Source organism: Sander lucioperca, chromosome 2 (assembly GCF_008315115.2).
Source record: "Sander lucioperca isolate FBNREF2018 chromosome 2, SLUC_FBN_1.2, whole genome shotgun sequence".
In the NCBI taxonomy this organism is placed as follows: Eukaryota; Metazoa; Chordata; class Actinopteri; order Perciformes; family Percidae; genus Sander; species Sander lucioperca.
In genome coordinates this window covers 42,342,877-42,358,019 of record NC_050174.1, presented here as the reverse complement: position 1 = coordinate 42,358,019, position 15,143 = coordinate 42,342,877, and the positions used below count along the sequence as shown (strand labels likewise).

Sequence of the window (15,143 nt, the reverse complement as noted above, 5' to 3'; positions counted from 1 at the left end):
TAATCGACGTCACTCTCTCACTTCTCCCTCGCTCTATCACCCACTCCCCACAAACACACATGCTGGCTAGAAGCACACACCAGCGCACAAGTATAAACATCAGGCCACTTACGTAGGCTACGGCGAGAGCTCTGCGTGGAGCCTCCGCACAACTGTAAAACGGCCTTAATGGCTAGATATAAAACATTTCATGATGTGGAAGTGTGTAGGCATATGTAGTGACAGACTCACATTTTGATGTTCTCATGGTACTGCTTGGTATCAGAAGGCTGATTGTACAGAGGCTGGAACACAAGAAGGAACAAACAGTTCTAACAATCAGCCATATTTTCAGTTGTGCAACAGATTGTAAGTGAACAGATTGAGTACACTCCCAACATGTCCTCGTTATGATTCTGACCTTGCCCCATAATAAATGTAGAATTCAATGTTTGCAGAAATGTTTAGCAAATAACATGAGGGACTCCAAGCTGTGACTGACTGAAGTACGACGGAGCATTAGGCAGTCCTTCCAGAAAAATGCGGAGTTTTTTTGTGATTGTTGCGGGCAAAAATCCTTGATTATGCGGCACGTTTTCTTAAAAATTGCGATGGAATATGCGGGATATTTATGCAATTTTATGCGATGAAATTGCGGGGAACTTGCAAAAACATTCATCATGGCTTCATCGCGGGGTTTGCAGCTTTTCGATGATGTTCACGTCGCGTAATTACGTCACTTCATAACGTTCCCATGGCAACAGGGGAAAATGGCTGCTCTTGTGTGAAGTAAACGCAACATTTTTCAACTTTCTGATAAGATACATGTGACTTTTTTGCAACCAAAATGCGGGGATTATGAAATCATGCAAGCCCCGCATATTTTGCGCGGAAATCGGCAACTTATGCGGCAAAAGTGCGGCGTATTTGAAAAAATGCGGCCTCCGCATAAATATGCAAACTTTGGCTGATTATGCATTGAATTATGCGATCGCATAATCCTGTTTTTCTGGAGGGACTGATTAGGGCCACATCAAGGGGAAAAAAATAAGGAGGAAGAATGTTTTTTTAAATTTATTTTTGCATTTCGAGAATAAAGCCGAAATGTCGAGAAGAAAGTAGAAATGGCGAGGATTAAGTCGAAATGGCGAGAATAAAGTCAACATGACGAGAAGAAAGTTGAACTACCATTTCGAGAATAATGTCGAAATGTCAAGATTCAAGTTGAAATGACGAGAATAAATTCAACTCCTTTATCACTTAATCACATTAGAGCGACTGTCCGCCATGCCAGCTGCCATGCAGGCAACATTAAATGGGTTACATCCTCGCCTGAGCTCCACTCCTTCAGGATCAAACAATTTGATCGATTGTCTTATTGTGTCTTGTGATACAACATATCCTCTCTGTATTGCGCGTAGGTGTAACCATCGATACCCTTACATCTGTCCATTACAAGCTATTTCAGTTTGCAGGAATACGGTCTTCCAAGTTTGTGCGGTTCCTCCTTCTGAACGGACGCAATTTTCGGCACAATCTCTTCAAAGTCCTATTACTTTTCACCATACGGTGTTCATGCGCTAAAAGAGAAAGAATTTCCTTGTTATTGAAAACGATTCTGAAGTGTAATTTCACGAGTTCATATAGGCCTTCACAAGGCATTTTGTAGAAGACTATAGGTAAAGGTAGTAGTTTGGTTTAGTCTCAAAAGTCCGACTTGATTCTCGAAATGGTAGTTCAACTTTATTCTCGTCATGTTGACGTTATTCTCGACATTTCGACTTTATTCTCGAAATGCAAAATAAACAAAAAATCTTTTCTTCCCCTTGATGTGGCCCTAATGCTCCGTCGTACTGAAGCCCTATAACCCGATTAAATTCAAGCACAAGAACTCACTCAAAATGAAACAGAGGAGAACCTGTTTTCTGTCTTGCATGGGTTAAATAAGGTCATTCATTCAAACAGAACAAGTGATCAAATTCACTGGGTGACTGCGAGTGTGAGAGTAAGTTGGATGGATAGATGCGTGAACAGATATGGTATGTGCAAATGTATGACATTTTTATATATATTTATACATAAAATAACAAAAGTCCCAATTTTGGAAATATAGCGAGGTACTGTAAAAAATGGTGTGCAGGGTTATGTTTCTGTGGGTTTGGGTACAAGCAACCCTTTAACACTGCACTCTGATGTGAGTCATCATATTCAATATGTTCAATATTGCTTAATGGAGATTTGGAGTACATTAATCAAATCTCTTTACTTCATTACTTTACACCCCTGCTCAAGAGCCTTGCATTTAAGAACGTGTTACTGGTCCCTCCCAAGCATCCTTTATCCCTCTAACCTGACCTTCAACAAAACGTTCCCACATGTCAATAATGCAAAAACAAAAGAGCAGGAAAAAAAAAATACACCTGACATGAAATCAAAGTCTCCACTCACCAGCTCTACCCTGGGTCCCAGTCCCTCCAGTATCCTGTGAGCTTCTTCTGCCTTTTTCTGGTAAGGGAACACAAACAGAAGTAGTACATTAGCCGGCCGCCTGCACGTCTCCCATCACCACGGCAACGCGGTGAGCACGCTCACTTGATCACTGAGGCTACAACACTGCTCACTGGATGGATGGATGGATGGATGGATGGAGAGATGGATGCACCGACTATTATTAGAGCGTTTAACTCAAGCTGGGTCACAGCTCCCGCTTTCCTCTCCCAGAAAAAAAAGAAAACTCCCCTCCCGTGAGCAGAGAGAGAGGAAGGGAGAAAAGAGCAGGCAGGCAGTAAAGCGAGTGGAAGAGAAAGTGAGTGGGAGAGAAAGAGCCCAAAAAAAACGTGAAAGGAGGGTGGGCTAAAGGGCTTTGGCACTTATCTCATAAGAGACCTCTGATGAAAAGCAGAGAAAGATCTCACCTTCAGCCTCTTAAAACAAAAACTACTGGCAGGAACCATAAAAAAAGAGATAAGAGGTGTTGGGGCATCAAACTGAGCAGCAAAATAAAATAAAAACTCCATCTGTGTCTCTGGATGATCTCTCTGCAGCATTGCTCTTCCATACATTTATATTTAGCAGACAAATGTGTGAGCAGCGTCCCAGACTACCCCTCTCAATGATCGCTCCACTCTTTTTTTTTATCAATACACTCTGTACACTCTCTCCGCTTCATCGATCAAACACACCCTTCCTTGGTGACACACCACATGCTCTGTTGCTTCCAATCTCACTTCATGTCCTTCAGTGACCACGCAGTGAGACTGGCAGGACGGACACAGGATGGAAGTACAGTGAGGGAGGGTTGGGATGGCGAGGAAGATTTTTAGAGGCGATAACAGAGACAGAACCTGCCGGTGTGTATGTGCACGTCAACCTTTATTCGTCACCACCCACCATGTCATGCTGCTTCCTTGTCCCTTTCACTCCCTCTTCACTGTAGAGGTAGCACAGGAGGGTTTTTTTTGGGGATCCTAAGTTTACACAACACTCACGCTAACACACTTGGATGTAAGACCCCAGAGGAGCTCAGGCACACAGCTTAACTTCACTCAACACAGGCTTCCAACTATGAGGGAAGCCACACACGGCTCCAGTTTTTAAAAGGGCCCTGTGCATTTCCTCTAAAACATAAGGCAAAAAGAAGCACTGATGATTTACATTTGCACATACTATACATGCCATTTAAATGCAAATACAGTGACATGATGCTATTATTCTTCCTTAACTCGTCTTGCATTGATTTCGTCATTCCTGTTGCTTCCTCACCAGTGACGAGGTGTAACAGGCTGCAAAGAAAGCGCGCTCACTACAGGAGCAGTTAATGAACAGCGATTATTAAAACCAGCCTTTCAGGGAGGCTAAAAAGTTTTCTCTTCTTATTCTGGATGTCACTTTTTAGGCAAATTTAAAAACCTTTTAAGACTGCATGATACTTGATACCGACCTCAAAACTCTTGGAATGTGGCATCATATACTAGAAATGACAAATTTAGCAATAAACAGAGCGGGGATGGATGAGATGCAAAGGAGGAGTATTACCTTAATTCTCCAAAGGTGTGGATAAATACACAGAGAGAGCTGCTGTGGTATTCTAACTGCCTTTTTGATCCATCTCCCCACACACACACACCCCCACCCACACACACACACACACACACACACACACACACACACACACACACACGACCCAAGCAGAGAGAGGCTGGCTCCATTACATTAATTATGCCCCCCTGTGGTAACACACAGGACTGCTACTATGGCAGTGGCATAATAAGCTATAAAGCTGTGCACCTGTACAGTTGTACATGCAGCCTGCAGTCAACAAGAAATGTTCCCCAGCAGGTCACATGATCCCTGAAAATGTTGAACGGGACAAAACTATGGAGAAAAAAAAAAAAAAAAACACTGTGGGTGCTTATGCAACTAAAGTCACAGTGTTACAAAACGTTCCATGAAGAGAAAAAAACGGGCAAACAGGGAGAAAGCACTACAGAGCTATCCTAATACGGCATAGACGTGAGGATTTAGCATAGCTCAACAGAATTATGATAATGCAGTCTCAGAGCGGCAGTCTTCTCCTGTGCTCATATCCGTGTCAGCAATATCTCAAATATGAGAAGAGTGAACTTGAGTTGAGCCACCCCCGGGGTTTGACAATGGGCTGTCGGTAGAAATGTGACTGTAACCCTGTCTGCGAAGGCTAGGGACACTGAGCCCAGAGGGGACAGATGACACCGTAGTGACACCAGCTCATTATAGCCAGGTGCTTTAACACACATACACCTATATATGCATGTACTGTACATATATGCACGCAGATAAACACAAAACATAATTAAGCTTTAACTATTTACACATCATTTCATGCATCTTGGTAAGTTAGATGTCCCATATCAAAAAGCTTAAATGCATTCCAGAAACTTCAGACGCATTGCCACCAACCTCTGGGCTGGAGTAGGGCTTGCCCTGATTTGCATGCAGCATTTTATCAGGATATGACACACTTAAAAAACCAAGGGTAAATGGAGCATATGTGATGTTAATTAATTATGAATTAATAAATAAGAACAAATGTTATAGTGACTGAAAGAATGAATATGACTGGATGAGTAAATGTTTTGGTGTCACTGTAGCACTGGGCTTGGACGTGAGTGAAACTAGATAAAAGTTGAACAGCGGGTTAGGTCTAGAGAGAGAGAGATAGCGAGGTTAGGGGGGCAGGCAATAGGCCAGAGTACATCCTGCCAGTCAGAGGGAAGTGGAAAGTGTTACACAGGTCAAGCAACATTGTGGAGTAAGCCATGAGTCATTCCAGCCTTTCAGATGAGTCTTCAGCAATCTGCAAAGTCCTGCTGTTGCATATAAGAGCTGTAGTTTAGTGAAGCTGGATGAGAGTAAGTTTGAAAGTGATGAAGGACACTCCCTGTAATGTGGTATTGCTTTAAAAAGAAGACAGAAAAAGGTATTCTCGTAGGGACTCCATTCATCTGCATGTAGCCTAAGCCATAAGGATATAAAATAATATATATATATATATATATATATAAAAAACACACACACACACGCACACACACACTTTAACGTAAATTAAAACAAGCAGTACTTCAGAATAACTATGAATCATTAGAGTGCAAATCCAACTAAATTGACTGAACTCATATTTGTAGATGCAGAATAGTATTTTTGTTAGTTTTTTCGATGAACCATTACAATGTATATTTGATTAATAAATTAACAATAAAGAAAAGTGTTTTTTTCCCCGGGACAGTAAAAATATACAAGGGGCCAGTAAGACCCTGATCTACAGGCCTGGGGGGCCAGTGGGGAAAAAAATGTTATGTTGGACCCTGCCAACACATGGGTTTCCAACTGGGTTCTCCATTTGCAATCTATAAAAATGATTTGCCTTGAATGTTGCTTGAATGAAGCTGTTCAAAACATTCAAGGGCTCTTTTCCTTTGAATTGTGGCGTTTCAACATTACTCCTAGTTTCTCATAGGGGAGCTCATTCGTGAGAGGAGGTCCCTGTTTTAAAAGACCAGTTCCAATGAAAAGGAGACTTGTGTATTTCACCACTAGGGGGACTGAGAGCACTGAGAAACACACTTTTTAAAAAAGGTAACCTGCACAGAGCAGTGCTGCATATAATGATTACTGTTAGTAGGACTAACTTACTGCTTACAAACAGCTTTATATGACCGCACCGCTGCTCTGTTTGTCTTTCCTTGAAAGAATGATTAAGTTGCTATATTTGCATAGTGTGCATGTGATTCACCATGCCTGTGGAGTTGAACTTTAGTAGCTTATTCTTTCTGCAAGAGTTCTGCCTTGCCTGGCAGTAAAAAGTGGGAGGCTCAGGTCGAGATAAATGTGTGTCTACTTTTTGTCTGTGTTGTCTACGAAATGTAATGAAAAACATGATGGCAGAAGTATATACCGTGGGGGCTCACTCTTGGTGAAATCTCTCTGTAGTTTGCTCAAAGCTGCACTTGCTGAATAATCTAGTTTACCTTACATGCACTGTATTTATCTCCAACACTGCCTAGCTTCCATATCCACGACATTAGAAACCAAAACACCATAGCAGGCCACAGAGAATACACAGCTGATGTAACAACCTGGCTTAGTTTAGTTTGTTATCTTGCATCAGCCCAGTGAAACGTAGAGGAAAAGCACCCAGCTCACTCACACTGACATCCATTCGTGGTAATACACTGCATATGTGATCAAGTGAAACCACATTCAAATGCAAGTTAAATTGGGGTCGAATAGTGGCCACAGATGAAGCTTCTGGTGTGTGTGTGTGTGTGTGTATTCTACTGACCCTGTTCTCATCGTAGATGATCTGCACCAGGCTGCGGTGCTTGGCCTCGCTGGGTGGTGGTGAGATGGGCCGCTCTGGCTCGTGTGGCTTTGCAGCCTCCTCCTCTAGCTGTTGCTGCAACACAAACACACACACGCACAAACAAAGATGATAGTTAACATTTAACAAATCCAAAAAGGGCCCCCGATCTTCCAGGAAGACCTGTGGCTTACTAGTTCCTGCTGCGAGGTTAAAGAGTGTGTTAGCCGTCTCTCGCCCAGCACTCCAGCAGGGACAAGACTAACTGTCCTATTAGCTGTAATAGCTATTAACGCCACAGGGCCTAGTTAATCACAGAGTTACTACAACAGCCTGTAAACAAAGCCAACGCCTGCTATGTGGCTGGAACATCCAATGAGAGAGAGAAAATTAGGAGAGCGAGAGACGGAAGGAAACAGACAAAAGAAAAAGTATGAGAAGGAAATGTGGGAAATTAGCCCCAGAGAAACAATGTTACAGAGGATTTATTCCAATGTAGCAGTCACACTGGCATGTAACAAAGCATCATTTGGAGATTGTACTCTTATAGAAACAGTGAATTTCAGACAGCATGGTCTACGGTGAACAAAACAGTACAAAATGAGTACTTCCATGTTGTATGAATAAAGCGGTCGGCGTGTTGAAGCAGCCGTGCTGTGTGTTCGTCAAATCAGCGACGGTCATCCCTGCAAAACCCACCCCGGAGGTTCCTGTATTTTCAGAAAGCACTAGTCTCTGATCAGCAACTTTTTGGGGGGAGAAATAAAGCCCCCAGAACTTAATTTAGACCCTGGTCCCTGCGGTCGAAAGGCAACGAGTTCCTCAGAAGGTTTCTAGTTCCGGGGGAAAGTTCCTGCGGTCGAAACACGGCAAGAGACAGACAGAAAGGAAGAATTTTCGGGGCTGTGAACTGTGAGGAACTAAAAGAGAAAAACCTGGCAGCATTAAGGTGCGTCAACCTTTCTGTTTCACTGCCAATCACGCAGAATTCAGTCATGGCTTCTTTGTCCATCAATCGTTTCTTGAAGGTGCACAGATAGAGAGGAAGTATGTTCTGACATTCAGCATATAGAAAGAAAAGCACTGTATTTTCATTTAGACACTTCTTGCGGGGTTTTTTTTCTCCAGATTTGAATAGCTAACAGAAATTGAAAAGGCCAAGTGTAAATGCAAACAATAAGCATTAGAGATGCACTTCAAACCAGATGTGGAAAAGGTGTTAATAGACAAGTCAGGATCATTAATCCTCCCACACTCAATAGGCAGCATGTGGAAGTAGCCACTTCCTTCTGGCCTGTGATAATGGCAGGCGATAATGAGGCAAACATGATTTAAAGATTCAAATTATTTATATGTTACATGTTCTAATGCGACACAGAAAACAGCTGTATATATATACAGTCATAAAGAAGGCATGCTGCTGTATGTAGCATTCACCATGGAAGCAAAACCTTTGTCTTGCCTATTATTTATCAATGTGACTGTGTTCGTTACTTGTTAGCTGAACTGTTTTAGCTAGTTATACAGTTAAAGCTGGAGTGTGGAACCTTTGTCTCCCCTCTCTGGTAGTGAGAGTAATCGCACAAACACTGTCAACATTCTTAAAGCGTAACTCTCGCCAAAATGCAGCCTAGGATCTTTTTGTGAATGTACCCGAGTCAAACTTTCGTTTAAAAGCATATTTAGGACGGAATCGCCACTTTTAAGATTTACCGTATTTTCGTTCTTCAGTCAAATGGCCTTTTGAATGGGAGTGCTAGGGGACTCATTGACAACATTGTTTGTGTACCCAGAGTTTACTAAAAAGAAAGGTATTGAACAAGCTCTTGTTGTTTCCGGCCGCAGCCATTTTATCAGTGAAAACCAATTGATTTCCGAATGCAACGTAACAGGGAGGAGAGTAAAGATGGAAAGCTCCTAAAGCTTAGTTCCATATAAATGCACGGATTATTTCTTGTTTTGTCGTTATTGAAAAACAATATTGACCTCGTAGTTGAAAAAGGAGCCTCATATGGAGTCCGTTCATTCGCATTTGGATATCGACTCGTTTTGACTGCCGAGGTGGTAACGGCCGGAAACAACAAGAGCTACGGTGAGTTGTTCAAAACCTTTTCTTTCTTTTTAGTAAACTCTGGGTCTGAGCCTTCTTAGTGTTATAAAAATAGCTATTTTGAGGCTAGCATAAAAGTGCCCCTAGCACTCCTATTCAAAAGGCCATTTGACCAAAAAACTAAAATACAGTAAATCTTAAAAGTGGCGATTCCGTCCTAAATATGCTTTTAAATGAAAGTTTGACTCGGGTACATTCACAAAAAGACCCTAGGTTGCATTTTAGCGAGAGTTACGCTTAAGAAAAGCAGTGGGATTCATAATAACGCTGTGTCGCTGTGGTCTCCTCCCCCTTCCTGCCTGTCACGGTGTTGGGTAATATAGGCAGATTGATTTAGCGTTTAACCAATCAGAGAGCCAGAATAAGCAGCTATGCTGTGAAGAACTGCAAGTGAGTGAGAGCAAGGTTGGTTGACGGCACTGTGTGTACTGCTTAATAAAAGACGTTGTTCTAGAGTTAATAAACCACTCGTTTCTGAGTACAAATAGGCTGTATTGGCATCCTTCCGGTGCAGAAACAGAAACACAGACAGCACCACTCTGGTACAGAAACCAAACATCACAACTCTATACTAAATACTGAGAAATACAGAGAGCTTTCCCTGGCGGCGATAGGCTTAATCAGCATTGTGTGAACTTGTTTAGCCAAGGGTTGAATGTAACGGACATTTATTTGTATGTAAAAGTTCCGCATTCTAGCTTTAAACTTTGGTCTTCCTCAATCTTTCAAAGGTAGGGCTTATCCAGCATTGTTAAAACCTCTTTATTGGAAGGACCATTTCATTTATGTTCATGCCTTTAGTCAATTATGTTATAAGAGCAAAGGTCAGACTTTTGAGTAAAAGTTGACATAAATTGTACTCGGCAGCCAGTATCTACTGATTAACAATTATCTCAACAACTTTAGGGAATCAAAGATCGAAGTACAAAGTACCTGTCCCCAACCGAAACATATCTACATCTTAACTTCATGTTACTAAAACAAAATTTTTAATTTCATACCACCATCCAAAGACAATAATGAAATGTTCTACATCTTTGTCTATTTTCGCAAAACATTTCGAAACACTTTGACGGTTACAACAAAACTATCAGCAAAAAGTATTGCCTGTTTAAGTGAACATAAGAACCTTGACGCTGAACAACTTAAAATAAATCTTAAAATCTATCTTTATTTGCCTGAAAATGTTTGGATACAGTCTCTATGTTTTAAAGGCTATAAGTTGGAGTGTATTCAGCTGTAACTAGCTGCCTGGAGGCTGGGGCCAAGTGTCGCTGAGTGGCGTGCATGTAGCTGATCTACAGTTAAGGCAGCCCCCTCCCTCTCATCTCCTGTCAGGGGCTTCAGAAAGGGGGAAGGTGGCCTCCAGAGGATCCATATGAGAGCAGAGCAAGATGGATCATCATGTGTCATGAAAGGCCGGGATAAGCATCTGGTGAGGGAAACAGAGACATTCCCATAGAGACCCCCCTTCCCTTTCCATACCCACCACAGAGTAAAATAAAATAAACCAACCATCCTGAGCTTGGCTGCCATGACACAGGCTGGCGGTAACCTAAGCCCTAAACCCCGCCCATCCACAAACTCTGCCACAACTCTTTAAATAAAGTTTGACTGTGCCACTTAATTAGTCCAGATGTTTTAATGCTTGAAGAGAGCCGGACTGTAAAAAAAAATATCCATAAAAACATTACTTGTGTATTGAGGGAAGGTGAGTGGAGGGGTCTTGATTTATGCTTGTAAGCAGCTAAGCCTCTCAATCATTCACAAGTTTCAACTCTAAGGTTAGAATCCGATAGCCAGCTTTATTTTGGTTCCTATTGCAATTAGGTAAAATACCCAGATTAATGATATACTAAGTCGTTTTTATTAACAAAGAGCAATGTACAAAGCATTCAAGTAGCAGGCGTCTCATTTTTTATGTCTTGGACCAAAAAAATATTGTTATTTGGAGGTCATTCTCGAACAAATAGCAGGGTACTTTGAGTAAAAATACCTAATGCTACTTTTTAAATTTTTTTTAAATTATAATTAAGTATAATGAACAGAATGTTAACATAACAGCATGCATGGTGGATGAGGGATTCGGGTGAAAAAAAAGCGAGCTCGAACATGCAGTTTCTCTACTAAACATGGCAGGCAGCCAAAAGGGAGACAGCGCAGCAGGGATATGAGTGGTTTAGCAGTCACAAAACCTCCACCATTATCCTCCTCCCCCAGGGAAGCTGTTATTTATAGCCTTACATATTTTTAACCTACTTTTCTCCTAAATAAAAAAGTAAGAAAAGAAAAAAAGAGAATGCAGCTGCATTAAGGAGTGCGTATACAGAACTGCGGCACATTGAGCAAGATCAGCTACAGAACTTGAATGCAGTGATTACAACACTGCAAAGTCTGTTTAAGACTTTATTGCACTGATGCCAACTGGAGCCTGGCAGGGAAAGTCACATTGGAAAACCACACATGAACATTTCAAACAAGCCAAAACACTGCCACTAAGAAAATTCAACAAGGGTGCCAGCACTGGCAAAGACTGAGACATGATCACAAGCATGATGGATACAAGGTAGCGCTTTTAGGCTTTTTAGAACTGCCTGGTTAAAATATGTCCAGAATGCACATGCATGACATCACAAAGTGGCACCTACTCAGCTTTCTTCACTGTTACACATCGTCTTTTCTTACACGTTGTGCACAAAATAACCTCAATCTCATGAAAAAGAACTTTGAAGTACCTAAATCATCACTACAAATAATTCTAAAACGGTGGGTCATATTAAAGGGGTGGTTCAGAATTTAGGACATAGGACCTCATTTCCAAGTTAGCCAGTGTGTCATTTATCAGTGGAGACTGTTTAACACTTTTCATCCAGTCCTTCCAGTTGCAGAGTTTGCTGGTGCTAGGCTAGCGCAAGTCAACAGTATCTGCTAGCCTGCCACTAAAAACAGTCTTAACCACTCCACAGTACACCCGAGGCAAATAAATTATAATGCCAGACTATCGATGTAAATGTCTGTGTTGATAGAATTATGTTAGAAATAAAACTACCCTTGCATCTCAATGATCGCATTACATTTTGAGGGACTAGTTTCGCAGCGGCGGAATTTTACTTTGCTCCGGTTAGTAGTACTGCAACGAAAAGTAAACAAAAAAGCACACTACAGTCGGGACACCTAGTACTAGTAGCCTAGCTAGTACATTGGTATTGAAGCATTGGATTGGAAACTAAGGACTAGGCAACATGGTGATTCAGTGTGCATTTAGAAATTGTAAAAATAAACCAAACTGATGGGCACCACAAAGTTTCCACAAATTTCCATTGGGAGATCCAGAAAGGAACCAACTGTGGTTTCTTGCTGATGGCTTGGACATCAAGGCAGAGACTCTACTCAAGTGGCGAATGTGTAGTGATCATTTTAGACCAGACGACTTTGAAAAACCCTGCAATCTAAAGGACCACAAGTCACTGACAACGAATGCGGTTCCATCCGTATTTCCAGATGCACCAACAGCTACTGATGAACAGCTAATAACTTTTGGTAGGCTACTCTAGTTAATAAAGCTAGCCCCTTTCATAACGTTAGCCTAGCTGCTACTGATAGATTAGTGGAGATAACGTTACAGTTCTATGCACTTGTGTAGAGTGACAACGTTAGCTAACAGTATAGCTACACTCTTGGTAGATACCTGGCTGGGTTAACCGCTAACTTTAGGTAATTGCTGACAGAAAAGTCATGTAAGCTCGGACAGTTTACATGCAAATTGTAGCGGCAGGTAAATAAACTTGTGTGATTGTCATGGAAACTGGCTTTCACAGTAGCCTAGGTAATATCACTCAGCCGCTGCTGTAGCCTATGCTACCAACTACAGGGAACAAAGTATAACTATTGCAATGCGATGCAAGGGTAGTTTTATTCCTAAGATTATTCTATCAACACAGACATTTACATCGATAGTCTGGCATTATAATTTATTTGCCTTGGGTGTACTGTGGAGTGGTTAAGACTGTTTTTAGTGGCAGGCTAGTAGATACTGTTGACTTACACTAGCCTAGCACCAGCGAACTCTGCAACTGGAAGGACTGGATGAAAAGTCTTGAAAACTGTCTCCACTGATAAATAACACACTGGCTAACTTGGAAATGAGGTCTTATGTCCAACATTCTGAACCACCCCTTTAAGCTGCATGCCAAGCAGTACTTAACAGAGCAGGAAGGCTAAAGAGACTGAAAAACCCATTCTGCTGGGATTGCCACTTTCTTATCACAACGTGAATGAAAAAATGTAAACACAATCTGTTGAGAGACAAATTTTGTAATCAAATCAGTTGGTAGAGCAGGCGCCCATATATAAAGGTTTAGTCCTCGGCGCAGAGGGCCCGGGTTCGACTCCGACCTGCGGCCCTTTGCTGCATGTCATTCCCCCTCTCTCCCCCCTTTCATGTCTTCAGCTGTCCTGTTAAAATAAAGGCCGATAAATGCCCAAAAAATAATCTTTAAAAAAAAAAAAATAAATAAATAAAAAAGCCTTTCTGGTGCATACGGTCTAGAGGATGGATACCCGAACCGAGCCCGTCTGGACCTGTCGAGTACAGGCTGGGTTCGGACAGATATTTAGAAATGATGTTCGGGTTCGGGTCGGGCATCGGTGACATCAGCGTGATGAGGCATTGAACATTTAAAATTTAAAAAAGCTTATTATGTAGGTGCGCACCTGTGTTAACGTGCGCTCGTTGCCTCGTGCGCGCTGATGCGCTCATCTGTTGACATTTCCGAATGCCTTCCTACAGTTGCTTAATAAAAGCGGGCTTTCCACACAAAAAAACATACGTAGGCCTACAAGTGTCATTAGTATGAGTAAAAAAAAATGAGATTTTAACTGTGTTGGGCTCGGGTCGGGCTCGGACATAAATATCTTAATGCCTGTCAGGTTCGGGCCGGGCTCGGTTACTGCTCTGTCGGACGCGGGCCGGGCTCGGACAGAAAAATGCGGCCCGATCCGCACTCTGATACGCTCCCACCGACACATTGATCTAATGGTACAACAATCAGTGAATTAAATCTTAGGCAGGAATATAAATCAATTCCAAAGCCGGATGCATCTACAGCAGAGACACCTGAACTTCTCCACAGGGAAACCAAATCCATCTTAAAATCAGGTAGCTCGACGGGAAAACTTGAGATAGCATCAGTGTGCAATCTCTAAACATAAAGCAAGCCAATATAATCCCAAAGTTATGACCAGATCCATAAGGTGTGCAGACCTGTTTCTTGCGAAGCTTGCAGATCTGCTGCTCCACCATGGTGATCTCCCTGTCCACGCGGTCCATGTTCTGGATCAGCTCCTCCTTGGAGAAGCGAGCCGGCACCAGATCCAAGTCAGGGTCCATGTGGACCGGGCTCACGGGGGAGATTGGCTCCAGCTTCCCCATTCCACTTCCACGCTCCTACAGAAGCACAACAGATAGAAAAGTGGCAAGCTTAGATATAAAAGCTGTGTATAATATTTTGATCAACTTGATGCTCTAGCAAAAGTCAACACACATTAAACTCATGCAATCGAAGCCTGAATGGAGTGGGAAGAATGAGGACAAAGAGGAATATATCAAAAAGGAACTTCATGTGGTAAGACAAGTCTATATGATGTTTGGATACAACTGATCATAGACGGCAGGTCAGTGTAAGGTATCTGACATACAACAGAGCATGAAGACTTGATATGGCTTGACCATCTCAGAAGAATGACCATGCACATTGCCCTTCTCTCTCCTCTTGAAAACATCCGCCGCATCCTCTGATTGCAAAGCCTGGAGGGTACTCTGTAAGAAATCATCCAAACATAGTCTGTGTATCCTTTGGGAAGGTAACACACGCCAGTAATTAAATCCTCTGGGTAATGAAAGCCAGCATAGCGTCTCGGTGTCACTAGACCACACTAATGAATACGAGGTCACAGCCTTCCCTTGCCAGGATTATGCACAAGAGCACTGGCAGCTGGCTCTGTTTAAGACTTTGTTTGAAATGTGAATAACTCGCTTTTAAGGACACAGGGAGGAAATCTGAAGGGTCGTACAACAGATAAAATATAGGAGGTACTTATTAGTCATGTCTTCTGGCAGACAAATGGATGGAAATGGTGTGTGTGTGTGTGTGTGTGTGTGTGTGTGTGTGTGTGTGACAGACAATACACAGTGTGGCTCATCAACTGAGCAGCTGT

The 15,143-nt window shown here is 42.2% G+C and overlaps 1 protein-coding gene across 8 annotated transcripts in view; it reads right to left on the bottom strand.

Annotated features, from left to right (window-relative positions):
* Positions 1-15,143, bottom strand: part of ncor2 (nuclear receptor corepressor 2) — a 111,284-nt gene that overhangs the window by 54,278 nt on the left and 41,863 nt on the right. For all 8 annotated transcript variants that reach the window (XR_004896443.1, XM_031300741.2, XM_031300750.2 and 5 more), the window contains exons 5-8: positions 14,191-14,373; positions 6,800-6,913; positions 2,428-2,484; positions 232-284 (exon numbers count right to left, since the gene is read on the bottom strand). Coding sequence is in view for 7 of the 8 variants with exons in the window: in XM_031300741.2 (XP_031156601.1) it covers positions 232-284; positions 2,428-2,484; positions 6,800-6,913; positions 14,191-14,373 (407 nt within the window). In the remaining variant the exon portion in view is untranslated. The remainder of the gene's footprint in view (positions 1-231; positions 285-2,427; positions 2,485-6,799; positions 6,914-14,190; positions 14,374-15,143) is intronic.